This window comes from Carcharodon carcharias, chromosome 2 (assembly GCF_017639515.1).
Source record: "Carcharodon carcharias isolate sCarCar2 chromosome 2, sCarCar2.pri, whole genome shotgun sequence".
Classification (NCBI taxonomy): domain Eukaryota; kingdom Metazoa; phylum Chordata; class Chondrichthyes; order Lamniformes; family Lamnidae; genus Carcharodon; species Carcharodon carcharias.
This window is the reverse complement of record NC_054468.1, coordinates 73,873,661-73,887,856: the sequence shown is the minus strand read 5'-3', so window position 1 is coordinate 73,887,856 and position 14,196 is coordinate 73,873,661. Positions and strand designations below refer to the sequence as shown.

At 45.8% G+C, this 14,196-nt stretch overlaps 1 protein-coding gene across 1 annotated transcript; it reads left to right on the top strand.

Annotated features, from left to right (window-relative positions):
• The first annotated feature begins 1,899 nt into the window (after positions 1-1,899).
• On the top strand, positions 1,900-2,743 carry zgc:194655 (uncharacterized protein LOC794380 homolog). Its single transcript, XM_041180212.1, has 2 exons — positions 1,900-2,136; positions 2,474-2,743. The coding sequence occupies exons 1-2, from the start codon at positions 1,992-1,994 to the stop codon at positions 2,611-2,613; spliced, it is 285 nt and encodes a 94-aa protein (XP_041036146.1). The 5' UTR covers positions 1,900-1,991; the 3' UTR covers positions 2,614-2,743.
• Positions 2,744-14,196: the final 11,453 nt, after the last annotated feature.

The window sequence follows — 14,196 nt, the reverse complement described above, 5'->3', positions numbered from 1 at the left end:
GGGAGTTCACAGAATCACAATTATTATGATGTAGAAGGAGGCCATTCGGCTCACTATGTCTGTGCCAGCTCTCTGAGCATTTTAACTTAGTACCAATCTCCTGCCTTTTCCCCATAACCCTGCACTTGTTTCTAGTTAAATAATCATCTAATGTCCTTTTGAATGCCCCAACTGAATCTGCCTCCACCACACTTCCAGGCAGTGCATTCCAAACCCTAACTATTCGCTGTTTGAAAACGTTTTTTCTCACCTCGCGTTTGCTTCTTTTGCAAAACACGTTAAGTTCGTGCCCTCTGGTTCTTGATCTGTTTATGAGTGGGAACAGTTTATCCCTATCTACCCTGTCCTGGCCCCTCATGATTTTGAAAACTTCTATCAAGTCTCCTTTCAGCCTTCTCCTCTCCAAGGAAAACAGTCCCAACCCCTCCAATCTTTCCTCATTAACTGAAGTGTCTCGTCCCCGAAATCATTCTCACAAACCCCTTCTGCACTCCCTGCAACGCGTTCACATGCTTCCTAGAGTGGAAGACTTCACCACACGGACTGCAGCGCTTCAAGATGGCGGCTCACCACCATCTTCTCAGAGATTATTGGGATGGGCAATAAATGCTGCTCTTGCCAGTGATGCCCATGTCCCATGAATGAGTTTTTTTAAAAAAAAGGAAATTCTCGATGTGCCGCTTTAATGGAAGTGCAGCAAGAGAAACTTGGTGCATCTGTGTCAGAGTTTCCTACCTCCTCTTCGCACATTTGCTGTCCACCTCTCAAGTGTAAATCCAGTGATACTAATTGTGGTGTGGGTGTAATTTGGGGAAGTAATTTGTGAGCTTAATGGGATTGTACAGGGGAAGCTGGTTGTGGAGGATGACGCATTTACTGTTGACCAGAGAATTAAAGGACATCATTGTTTAAGCCTTGGACGTTAAGATTTCAAGGGTCCTGGCCCCTCAGATGCTGCATTTGTAACATAAATGAACCAGGTTTAAGTTGCTAAGGTATCGGATGAACATAGAGATAAAAAGAAAAATCTGCAGATGCTGGAAATCCAAAACAAAAACAGAAATACCTGGAAAAACTCAGCAGGTTTGGCAGCATCGGCGGAGAGCAAAGTTAACGTTTCAAGTCCGCATGACCCTTCCTCAGAACTAAGTAGAAATAGGAAAGGGGTGAAATATAAGCTGGTTTAAGGGGGCGGGGGTACCCCTACCCCCCACCCCCAACTTCCCCTCCCCCCCTTAAACCAGCTTATATTTCACCCCTTTCCTATTTCTACTTAGTTTTGTTGAAGGGTTATGAGGACTCGAAACTCTTCTCCGCCGATGCTGCCAGACCTGCTGAGTTTTTCCAGGTATTTCAGCAGATGAACATAGCCTGCAGTAAGCTGTATTGGAGTCAGGACAAGCAGGTACGTGGGTGATGAGAGCAATATGATTAAAGAGTGGCCCTCTGAAATTAATGCGATAAAAATGTTGAGCGGGCAATCATTTCACCAAGTGACAAAACTTGAAATTTGCCCCATCCTCCAGCCCCAGCTGGAATGGGAAAATACTCGATGCTGACACCGTCCTCAGACAAGAGACACCTCAGTATTTGAAGACTTCAGGAGGTCAATCGTCAGACTTTAAATTTATTTTAAAAACAAATTCCTATTAAATTTAATTTTCACTCTGGTGAGATTCGAATCCAGGTGCCCAAAGCCATTTCGCTGGTTTACTAAGTTATAAGTTTAGCGACGATACGAGTACACCATCATCTCGATTTTATTATTGAATTGCCCTAAAGCCTTAAAGCTCTGTATAAGTTATTTGCGGATGTTGGCGTAAAAGGTTTTAAGGAAGTTATTTCTGGTCATATTGCAACGTGGTCGCTCATTGCTTTGATTCCCTCAAACTACCTGAAACTGAAAGTGAAACTTCATGTACTTCGTTTGCAATTGACTTCGAGAACTACGGAGGAGAAACAGCAGCTTGCGGATTCCCGAAGACGTTACAATGGGGAAAATCTTTCAAGTATTTGTAGTCGGGTTGAAAGGGGAAAAGCTTACTGTTGATGTTTCCGAATCCGAGGCAAAATTTAACGCGATGACAATCTCCAAGTTCAAGGAAAAACTGCTGCAGAAACTGCCAGGACAAGCAGGTACGTGAGTGATGAGAGCAATATGATTAAAGAGTGGCCCTCTGAAATTAATGCGATAAAAATGTTGAGTGGGCAATCATTTCACCAAGTGACAAAAGTTGAAATTTGCCCGACCCTCCAGCCCCTGCTGGAATGGGAAAATACTCGATGCTGACACCGTTTACAAATCTTTGGGCTTCGTAGGATTTAACCCCAACTTCAGGATTTAGCTTTCTGTGTGTGAAGCTGGATCTAAATCTATTTCATCTTGAAATTAGAATAATAACTTAATGACAGTATTTAGGATGCACTTGCAGCTTTTTTAGGTTTTATTTTTCTCCGTTTATTTTTTCTGAAGGAATAGCTAGCGGCGAAGATCTCCGACTTCTTTTTGCCAACTTTGGATTGGAAAAGGATAAGAAATTCTCTGATTACAATATAACGGATAAATCAACAATTCTGATGGTGTTACGTCTGCCTGGAGGAATGGAACAGTGAAGAACCTTCGGAAACTCAACTCACCTCCGAAAAAAATGCAAAGACCTTAAGTCTCTGTCCAATCGAACTCTGATAATGCTTGACTCGATGTAGTATTGCGGATGAATAAATACCCAAGGCACCATCTTAACATGCTTACAAGTTATTTCCTTAAAATAGTGTTGGTAGGATTAACAGGTGGAGATTAAGTGCTAGTATTAAATCATTGTTTGTATTTTAATGAATACTTAGCGTGCGGAAGAGCTTCCCCCGCCCATCTCCCGCGCATGCGCCCTCACACCTTCTTCTCCCTCCCAGAACCATGATAGGGTCCTCCTTGTCCTCACTTATCACCCCACCAGCCTCCGCATTCAAAGGATCAACCTCCGCCATTTCCGCCAACTCCAGCATGATGCCACCACCAAACACATCTTCCCTTCACCCCCTGGCGGCATTCCGCAGGGATCGTTCCCTCTGGGACACCCTGGTCCATTCCTCCATCACCCCCTACACCTCAACCCCCTCCCACAGCACCTTCCCATGCAACCGCAGAAGGTGCAACACCTGCCCCTTTACTTCCCCCTCCTCACCGTCCAAGGGCCCAAACACTCCTTTCAAGTGAAGCAGCATTTCACTTGCACTTCCCTCAATTTAGTCTAGTGCATTTACTGCTCCCAGTGCAGTTTCCTCTACGTTGGCGAGACCAAAAGCAGACTAGGTGACCACTTCGTGGAACACCTTTGGTCTGTCCACAAGCATGACCCAGACCTCCATGTCGTTTGCCATTTCAACACACCACCCTCTTCTCATGCCCACATGTCCATCCTTGGCCTGCTGCAATGTTCCAGTGAAGCTCAACGCAAACTGGAGGAATAGCACCTCATCTTCCGACTAGGCACTTTACAGCCTTCTGGACTGAATATTGAATTCAACACTCTACTCCATCCCCACCCCCTTTCCGATCCCCCTTTTTCCCAATAATTTATATATATATTTATTTCCCCACCTATTTCCATTATTTTTAAATGTATTTCCATCCATCGTTTTATCTCTACCTTTCAACCTATTTTGATCACTTCTCCCCACCTCATCCCCACTAGGACTATCTGTCCCTTGCTCATCCTACTTTCTACCCTTAATTAGCACATTTCTTAGATAATATCACCACCATCAACACCCCTTTGTCCTTTTGTCTATGACATCTTTTGGCAATCTCCACCTATCACTGGCCCTCTATCCAGCTCTACCTGTCCCACCCCCCCGCCCCGCCCCTTAAAGCAGCTTATATTTCACCTCTTTTCTATTTTTCCTTAGTCCTGGTGAAGAGTCACATGGACTCAAAACGTTAACTGTGTTCCTCTCTGCAGATCCTGTCAGACCTGCTGAGTTTTTCCAGGTATTTTTGCTTTTGTTTCAGATTTCCAGCATCTGCAGTTTTTTTGCTTTTATCTGTTCTTTACTCTGTTATGTTTAGTGCTCTCTCTGTTGCACCCATACCAAATAATTTTGAAATGTCAATTTATATCATTACTGCAAAATTCTGCGTCTTTACAGTGATTGTTTCATGAATGAAATCTGATATGCATTTTCCTAACTTAAACTGAATAAAGTAAATACTATGTGTTATTTTACTGTCTCACTATTAAGAAGTTTTATATTTAAACATTGTACAGTGACAATGGAAAATTATAGAGTTGCTTCCCAATTGGATCATGTGGAATCTGTAATAATTGTTTTAGTCTTCTTTTTATTCATTTGAATGTGAGTTTCACTGGCAAGGTCAGGACTTGTTGCTCAGTCCAATTTGCCCTTGAGAAGGTGGTGGTGAGTTGCCTTCTTGAACTGCTGCAGTCCAGCAGTTTTGGTACAACTGAATGGCTTGCCAGGCCATTTGAGAAAGCAATTAAGGGCAGAATTTTTCAGTGGAGGTACAAGGGCGGGCCCAATATGGTGATGCGTAAAGTGACGCGTGATGACTTCGGGCGTGCTTCCCAATGTCACTGCGCGCCATCGCGATATTTCAGAAAGTGGGTATGAGTCTGAGGTGCGCCCGCCTTTAATATAGAGGCCAGTTAAGGCCCTTGAGGCAGCAAATGAAGACGATTTTATGCAGCCCGTGCGATTTTCAGAGCGTTGCATGGGCACAATGGGCAGGCAGGTAGGCCGCATTGTTAAAAACCTCATCCAGGAGCAAGATAAGAAGGGTGAGTGGGTTCACCAATGCGAGTTGTTAGAGCTTTACCTTATAGCTTGCTGCTACTTGCTTGTGTGAACAGGACAATTTCATTTTGCTTCAGAGCTGCTTTGACAGAAATAACCGGCTTCAGTCCTGGACTCTGAGGGAAGCATAACACTTAGGGCCTTCCAGGTATCAGACAGCCTTCCCTTACCATAGTAATGGGGATTGTGGTCTCTGCTGGAGTTACCTCCTCTGAGGTGGAAGAGAGGGCCAAAAGGATGAGGAGGCCAGCAAACTATATTTAGCCTCCAGGGGAGCCACCTGTGGGAGGACAGGTGCAGGCACAAGGGGCACAGGGCCAGCAGGAAGTCCGAGGTGGAAGGGGCTGCAGAAGACGCCACTATCCTGCTGCCATGGTATATAGGCGGCGAAGTAGCTACCTCAATATGTCTGAGGTGCACATTCAAATGAATAAAAAGAGACTAAAACCAGGTACAATTATTACAGATTCCACATGGTCCTATTGGAAAGCAACTTTGTAATTTTCCAATGTCAATGTCTCTCTCAAGGGAAACAGTGACCTCCATCTGTCAGATGATCGGCCCTGAGATCAGCTCCAATGGATGGACACCCATGCCAGTGGCATTGAAGGTCACAGTTGCCCTCCACTTCTATGCCTCCAGCTCTTTCCAGGGGTCAGTGGGTCGTCTTTGTGGAGTCTCCCAATCAGCTGTCCACAGTTGTGTCAAGCTGGCGACAGATGCCCTGTTCAGGTGTGCATTGACTTTCATGCACTACCACATGGACGAGGCCAGCCAGACAGAGCAAGCCAGAGGCTCTGCGGCATTTGCTGGGTTCCCCCGCATCCAGAGTGCCATTGACTGCACACATGTGGCCATCAAGGTGCCAGCAGATGAGCCTGGTGCCTTCGGCAACAGGAAAGGCTTCCACTCCATGAACATGCAGATGGTGTAAGACCATAGGATGCAGATTCTACAAGTCTGCGCAAGGTACCCAGACAGCTCCCATGATGCTTACATCCTGAGACACTCACAGGTGCTGAGGCTCTTCAGTGCTCCAGCCCGGCTGGATGGATGGCTGCTGGGAGACAAGGCTATCCTCTCAAAAGATGGCTCATGATGCCTCTCTGCCATCCAAGAACAGAGGCTGAGCAGCGGTACAATAGGATCCACGTCTTCACAAGGGCGGTGGTAGAGAGAACTATCAGTCTTCTCAAGATACGCTTCTGATGCCTGGATTGTTCAGGGGGCGCACTCCAAAAACCCCAGATTGTGTGTCACTGATAGTTGTTGCATGCTGCGTCCTCCATAATCTGGTGCTGGAAAGGGGAGACACAGTGGAGGAAGAAGATGTTGGCGCAGATGCTCTAGCAGCAGTCGATGAGTCCAGTAGTGAGTCTAAGGATGAGCACGCTCAGGAGAACGCTGAGGGGGTAGATGCTGACCCGGGCATACTCTAGGTAGGCAGGGACACCTGGGGGGCTTTGATCCAAAGCTCTTTCAGCTAGCCTACCAAAGATGAACCACCAACATATGTCAGGGCTGCAGGTTCCACACTAGATACCTGAGAGCAACATTTGTTTGGTCAGCAACATGAACTATGTGCCATTTCAATAAAGCTCAATGACAAACACATCACTCATAACATTATGGGTTATCCTTCACCTGCAGAACTAATGAAACACCCAGAGGCTTGATGAGAACAACACATTTAATGATTTGCAACTTGGCATAAAGAAATCAAAGTACATTAAAAGGTGTTGAACAGCACACCACCTTAACAGTAAGATAAAAGTGGGGCAAAAGAAAACCGCTAGTGATAAACCCATGTTGTGCCTAAGGTGCTTTACATCTACGCCTGGGGTGCTACATTTAGGTGCTCCCCCCTTGCTGGCATCGGCATTGGAGACACTCTGCTCACTCTGCTGTCCTGTTGGCCTTAATGACCTTGGCAGGCATCCTCTGGCCCATGGAGTCTGTGATCGCCCCACCTGGGAGGGAGTGGCCAGTGGCACAGCTGGCATCTCCCCAGTTGCTGCAGCCTCATTGGATGCCAAGGTGACTGCCAGAGGGGCAGAGGAGCTGCTGCCCTCATCTGGAGCACCCTGAGAGGTGCCTGCAGAGATGACAAGCAGCTCGTGTGCCAACGTGAGGTCGCTTTGGACCTCCCTGCTCACCATTGATGGACGGGGACCTAGCTGGGATACGGGGTGCCCAATCCATCTCCCACACTGACACTGACCAACTGACGTCAATGCTGATGTGAGAGCGCATCCTCAGGAAGCCCTGATTCAGCTCCTGGAGAAGCCTCTCCATGAGAGTCACCACTCTCTCCATGGAGGAGGTATTGCGCTCGGCCATGAGTGTCATTGCATTGCTCACGCTCAACATGGACTCCTCCATCACGGAGACCATGGCACCTGTTCCCTCATGTATCTCCACCAGATCCTCCTGCAGACCCTACTGGACTTCCAGCATCTGCTGCCTCAGGGATGACTCCAGAGGCTCATCATCAGCCTCTGACTGAGCATGTTCCTGATTCCTAGCAGTCCCCTGGCTGCTGGCGTCCTGGGCACTCTCTGCCTCCGTCTGTACCTCAAGCGAGTATAAAGTGCCCTCCCCGCTGTGCACCGAGATACTAGCTGACGATCTTATTCCCACCGAGGTGCTGGTACAGTGCTTGTGCCTGGCTGGCTGAGAGGGTGTGACACTGGTGCGTTAATGTCATCGGTGGTCCCTCAGCCTCCTGAGTCCGAGTGTGCTTTGGTGATGCTGAAAGGGAGACCAAGGACATTTGATTAGCTGAAGTCATTACACTGTTAATGTGCATGCCTGGCACCCGGATCAGGATGCGCTTCTCCTTCCATTATTAATGGGGATCCTATGTTGGAGGCTAAAATCAATATACAGTTAATAGTGGAATGTTTGCCCTGACAGACATTGTGACCTCAGTGCACGGTACCCTTACCTACCATTGACACCCCAACCTCACCGAGGACATTCTCCATCATGCTGTTGACCGAAATCAGTGGCAGCCTTAGGATGGCTGCCTGCGCTGTTTTCACATCACCAAAAAGGGAAAAATGAAACTAGCCACTTATTTTAATCCCACTCTCCAGCAAATGGTTCATAGCCTTGCAGGTTACAGCACTTCAAATGCAGGTCCAGGTACCTTTTAAATGAGTTGAGTGTTTCAGCCTCAAACACCAATTTAGGCATTGAAATCAGATGCCCACAAACCTCTGGGTGAAAAAGGTTTTCCTCATGTCTCCTCTAATCCTTCTATCAATCACTTTAAACCTATGGTCCCTGGTAATTGATCCATCAGCTATGTGATATGTTTATTTCATTGATACAGTACATTGAATGTGGGCTTCTGCTGTAAGTTAACCTGTTGCACAACAACTGATATTGTGATACTGCCTGATTGGTAACTGAAGGAACTTTTTGCCATTATTTGATGTTCTTTAATGATAATAATGAACCTCTAACCCCATTCATTTCACCTATTCCAGCTGAACCACATTATTGAGAATATTAATAATAACCAGCAGAGATCTGCAAAATATTTGCAGTCAAATAAGTATCTTTATTGCAACACACTGTTTTACATGCAGGATTTCTGGTTATTCTTTCAGCAAAGCCTTGAACAGGATCAAAACTTTTCACTCCGAAGAAAACTACATAAAGCCTGTGTAAAAACAGGCCTAGGGATGAAAATATGAATTTTTAACTAATTTATTTTCAGCAACAAGTCTTTCCTCTAGCCCCTCATAATTTTGTACACCTCAATTAGGTCACCCCGTAGCCTCCTCTGTTCTAAGAAAAACAACCCTAGCCTATCTAATCTTTTGTCATAGCTGCAATTTTCAAGCCCTGGCAATATTCTTGTAAATCTCCTCTGCACTCTCTCCAGAGCAATAATGTCCTTCCTGTATTGTAGTGACCAGGACAGTAACCAAAATCTCAACTGTGGCCTAATCAGCGTTTTATACAGATCCATCATTACATCCTTGCTTTTGTATTCAATACCTCATCGAATAAAGGAAAATGTTCCATGTGCTTTCTTGACCACCTTGCCCACCTGTCCTGCTACTTTCAAGGACCTGTGGACATCTACTCCAAGGCCTCTCACTTCCTCAAACCCTCTCAATAACTTCCCGTTTATTGAGTATTCCCTTGCTTTCCTTGCCCTCCCCAAATGCATTACCTCAAACTTTTCCAGATTGAATTCCGTTGCCATTTCTCTGCCCACTCAACCAAACCATTGATATCATTCTAGAGTCGACAGCTATCCTCTTTACTATCAACTACACGGCCAATTTTTGTGTCATCTGCAAATTTCCCAATCATGCCTCCCACATTTAAGTCTAAATCATTAACACATACAACAAACAGCAAGGGCCCCAACACTGGGCCCTGTGGAACACCACTGGAAACCATTTTCCATTCGCAAAAACATCCATCAACCATTATCCTTTGTTTCCTGTCATTGAGCCAGTTTTGAATCCAACTGGCCATCTTCTCCTGTATCCCATGCAATCTCAATTTCCTGACCAACCTGCCATATAGGATCTTGTCAAACGTCTTACTAAAAGCCATATAGACAACGTCCACTGCACTACCCTCAACAATCCTCCTTCTTACAAAACCATACTGACTATCCCTGAATAATCCATGCCTTTCTACTTGACAGTTCACCTGTCTCTCAGGATCATTTCCAATAATTTGAGCAGCACCAAAGTCAGATTGACAGGCCTATAATTTTCTGGCATATCCCTTGCACCCTTTTTAAATGGTGGTACAATGTTTGCTGACCTCCAATCCTCTTGGAACTCACCTGTATCTGGTGAGGATTGGAAAATGATCCTCCGAGCATCTGATATTTCCTCCTTGGCTTCCTTCAACAGCCTGGGATACAATCCATCTGGCCCTGGTGATTTATTACCTTTATGGATGTTAGTCCCTTCAGTACTTCCTCTCGCATTATGCTTGTTGTACCTAATATTTCACACTCCTCCTCTTTAAATAGAATGATTGCATCATCCCTCTCCTTAAGGAAGACAGAGACAAAGTACTCATTGAGAACCCTGGGAGGCGATGGCACAGTGGTATTGTCGCTGGACTAGTAACCCAGAGACCCTGGGTAATGCTTTGGGGAGCATTACAAATGCTGCCACGGCAGATGATGGAATTTGAATTCAATAAAAATCTAGAATTAAAATTCTAATGATGACCATGAAACCATTGTCGATTGTTGTAAAAACTCATCTGGTTCACTAATGTCCTTTAGGGAAGGAAATCTGTCATCCTTACCTGGCCTACACATGACTCCAGACCCACAATAATGTGGTTATCTTAAACGCTCTCTGAAATGGCCTAGCAAGCCACTAAGTTATAACAAACTGCTACAAAGTCACAAAAAAGGATTGAAACCAAATGGACCACCTGACATCAACCTAGGCACCGGAAAGGACAATGGCAATCTTAGCCTGTCAACCCTGCAAAGTCCTCCTTACCAACAGCAGGGGCGGGGGGTGGGGAGTGGCTAGTGCCGAAATTGGGACCACTGTCTCATAGATTAGTCAAGCAACAGGCTGACATAGTCGTCCTCATCGAATCGTATTTTACAGATAATGTCACCATCACCATGCCTCGGTATGTCCAGTCCCACCGGCAGGACAGGCCCAGCAGAGGTGGTGGCACAGTGGTATACAATTGGGAGGGGGTTGCCCTGGGATTCCTCAACATCAACTCCAGACCCCATGAAGTCTCATGGCATTAGGTCAAACATGAAATGAAACCTTCCAACAAGAAACCTGCTGCTGATTACCACGTCCTGCCCTCCCTCAGCTGATGAATCAGTGCTCCCCCATGTTGAACACCACTTGGAGGAAACACTGAGGGTAGGAGGGGGAAGAATGTACTTTGGGCGGGGGACTTCAAGGTCCATCACCAAGAGTGGCTCAGTAGCACCACTACCGACCGAGCCAGCCGAGTCCTAGATGGCATAGCTTCTAGACCGGGTCTGCGACAGGTGGTGAAGGAACCAGCAAGAGGAAAAAACGTACTTGACCTAATCCTGTCCATGACATCCGTGCTAAATGGGATAGATTTCAAACAGATCTAGCAACTCAGGTCTGGGCATCCATGAGGTGCTGTGGGCCATCAGCACCAGCAGAATTGTACTCAAACACAATCTGTAACCTCATGGCCTGGCATATCCCCCACTCTACCATTACCTTCAAGCCAGGGGCTCAACCCTGGTTCAATGAAGAGTGCAGGAAGGCATGCCAGGAGCAGCAACAGGTACACCTAAAAATGAGGTGTCAACCTGGTGAAGCAATAACACAGGACTACATGCGTGCCAAACAACATAAGCAGTAAGTGATAGACAGAGCTAAGATATCCCACAACCAATGGATCAGATTTAAGCTCTGCAGTCCTGCCACATCCAGTTGTGAATGGTGGTGGAGAATTAAACAACTTACTGGAGGAGAAGGCTCCACAAATATCCCCATCCTCAATGATGGAGGACCCCAGCATATCAGTGCAAAAGATAAGGCTGAAACAGTTGCTACAATCTTCAGCCAGAGTGCCTAGTGGATGATCCATCTCGGCCTCCACCAGAGGTCCCCAACATCACAGATGCCAGTCTTCAGCCAATTCGATTCACTCCACATGATATCAAGAAAGGTAGTATGTCATAAATGATCAGCTGTCCTTTGTTACTAACAGGAAGCTTGATGTTCATTCTTGATCATGCACAACTTAGAATTATCAGAAAGCAAAGCATGATTTTCTTTAAAAAATTTAAAAAATAAGGTTCAGGATTGAGATCATCAGGTTTTAGGTTACAGTCCAAAATGAACATGAGAGAAGCAGATTTGTTGCTGATATACAGCAGGCTGTGGATACTGCTAAGGCTATGAGCCCTGACAACAATCCAGGAATAGTACTGAAGATTTGTGCTCCAGACCTTGCTGCGCCTCTAGCCAACTACTCCGGTACAGCTACAACACTGGCAGCTACCCGGCAATGTGGAAAATTGCCCAGGTATGGCCTGTATGCAAAAAGCACGACAAATCCAACCCAGCCAATTACCGCCCCATCAGTCTTCTCTCGATCATCAGTAAAGTAATGGAAGGGGTCATCAACAGTGCTATCAAGAGGCACTTGCTTAGCAATAGCCTGCTCACTGACGCCCAGTTTGGGTTCCGCCAGGGCCACTCTTCTCCTGACCTCATTACAGCCTTGGTTCAAACATGGACAAAAGTGCTGAATTCCCGAGGTGAGGTGAGAGTGACTGCCCTTGACATCGAGGCTGTATTTGACCGAGTGTGGCTTCAAGGAGCCCTAGCAAAACTGGAATCAATGGGAATCAGGGGGAAAACTCTCCACTGGTTGGAGTCATACCTAGCACAAAGGAAGATGGTTGTGGTTGTTGGAGGTCAGTCATCTCAGCTCCAGGACATCACTGCAGGAGTTCTGCAGGGTAGTTATCCTTGGCCCAACCATCTTCAGCTGCCTCATCAATGACCTTCCTTCCATCATAAGGTTAGAAGTGTGGATGTTCACTGATGATTGCACAATGTTCAGCAACATTTGCAACTCCTCAGATACTGAAGTAGTCCATGTCCAAATACAGCAAGACCTGGACAATATCCAGGCTTGGACTGACAAGTGGCAAGTAACATTTGCATCACACAAGTGCTGGGCAATGACCATCTCCAACAAGAGAAATTCTAACCATTGCCCCTTGATGTTCAATGGCATTACCATCACTGAAACTCGCACTATCAACATCCTGGGAGTTACCATTGACCAAAAGCTGAACTGGACTAGCCATATAAATACTGTGGCTACAAGAGCGGGTCAGAGGCTAGGAATTATGTGCCGAGTAACTCACCTTCTGACTCCCCAAAACCTGTCCACCATCTACAAGGCACAAGTCAGGAGTATGATGGAATACCATTTGCTTGGATAAGTGCAGCTCCAACAGCACTCAAGAAGCTTGGCACCATCCAGGACAAAGCAGGCCACTTGATTGGCACCACATCCACAAACATACACTCTCCACCCCTGATGCACAGTAGCAGCAGTGTGTACTATCTAAAAGACGCACTTCAGGGATTCACCAAGGCTTCTTCGACAGCACCTTCCAAACCCACGACCACTACCACCTAGAGGGATAAGGGCAGCAGATAGGTGGGAACATCACCACCTAGAAGTTCCCCTCCAAGTCACTGATTATCCTGAGTGGAAAGTATATCGCCATTCCTTCTCTGTCGCTGAGTCAAAATCCTGGAACTCCCTTCCTAACAGTACTGTGTGTGTACCCACACCACATAAACGGCAGTGGTTGAAGAAGGGAGCTCACCACCACCTTTTCAAGAGCAACTACAGATGGGCCATAATTGCTGGCCCAGCCAGCGAAGCCCACATCCCATGAATGAATTAAAAATACCCACAAGTTACAATGCATGTTTAAGAAAGGCCCTACTACCTTTTCCTTAGTTATTCTTTTGCTCTTAATGTACTGGTAAAACATCTTAGGATTTTCCTTAAGTTTACTGGCCCATATTTTTACACATCCTCTCTTTGCTTTCCTAATTTCTATCTTTACTTCACCCCTGTACTTTTTATACCCCTCTAGGCTTTCTACAGTATTAAGTCTTTTGTAACTATCATAAGCTTTCTTTTTCTGCTTTACTTTGGCCTGTATGTTTCTGGATAACCAGGGAACTCTGGATTTGGCAGTGCCACACTTTCCTTGTTGGGACATGCCTACACTGTGTCCCTCTCCCCCTTCCCCTAGAATCTCATCTTTGAATGCCTCCCACTGATTTGACACAGATTTTCCTTCCATTAGTTGTATCCAGTCCACTCTCGCCAGCTCACCTCTCAACTTTTTAAAATTTGTCTTCCCCCATTTTAGAACTTCTACTGCTGTTCTATCTTCGTCCTTTTCCATAATGATGCTAAATCTAACTATATTATGGTCACCACCTCCAAAATGTACGCCACTACTTCATCCACTTGCCTAGCTTCATTTCCTAAGACCAAATCTAGAATTGAGCCCCTCTCGTTGGGCATGTTACGCACTGGCTAAAAAAGTTTGCTTGAATGTAGTTCAAGAATTTTGCATCCTCTGTGCCCTTCACACTGTTCGTACCCCAATTGATATTAGGGTAGTTGGAGTCCTCAACCATTACTGTCCTACTGTTTTTGCACTCAGAAATCTTTCTACATCTTTGCTCTTCTAACTCCCTTCCACTATTTGGGATCCTAACAATGTGGCTGTCCCTTTTTTATTTCTGAGTTCAACCCATATGGCCTCATTTGATGCTTCATTTAGTATATCATTCCTCCTCATAGCTGTAATTGATTCATTAACCAATAATG

What these genes read in the sequence shown, in the direction of transcription:
- zgc:194655 (XM_041180212.1), top strand. Translation starts at nt 1,992, where the DNA reads ATGGGGAAAATCTTTCAAGTATTTGTAGTCGGGTTGAAAGGGGAAAAG. An exon ending in GAAACTGCCAGGACAAGCAG is followed by an intron (nt 2,137 to 2,473) that starts GTACGTGAGTGA and finishes TTTTTTCTGAAG; the next exon opens with GAATAGCTAGCGGCGAAGAT.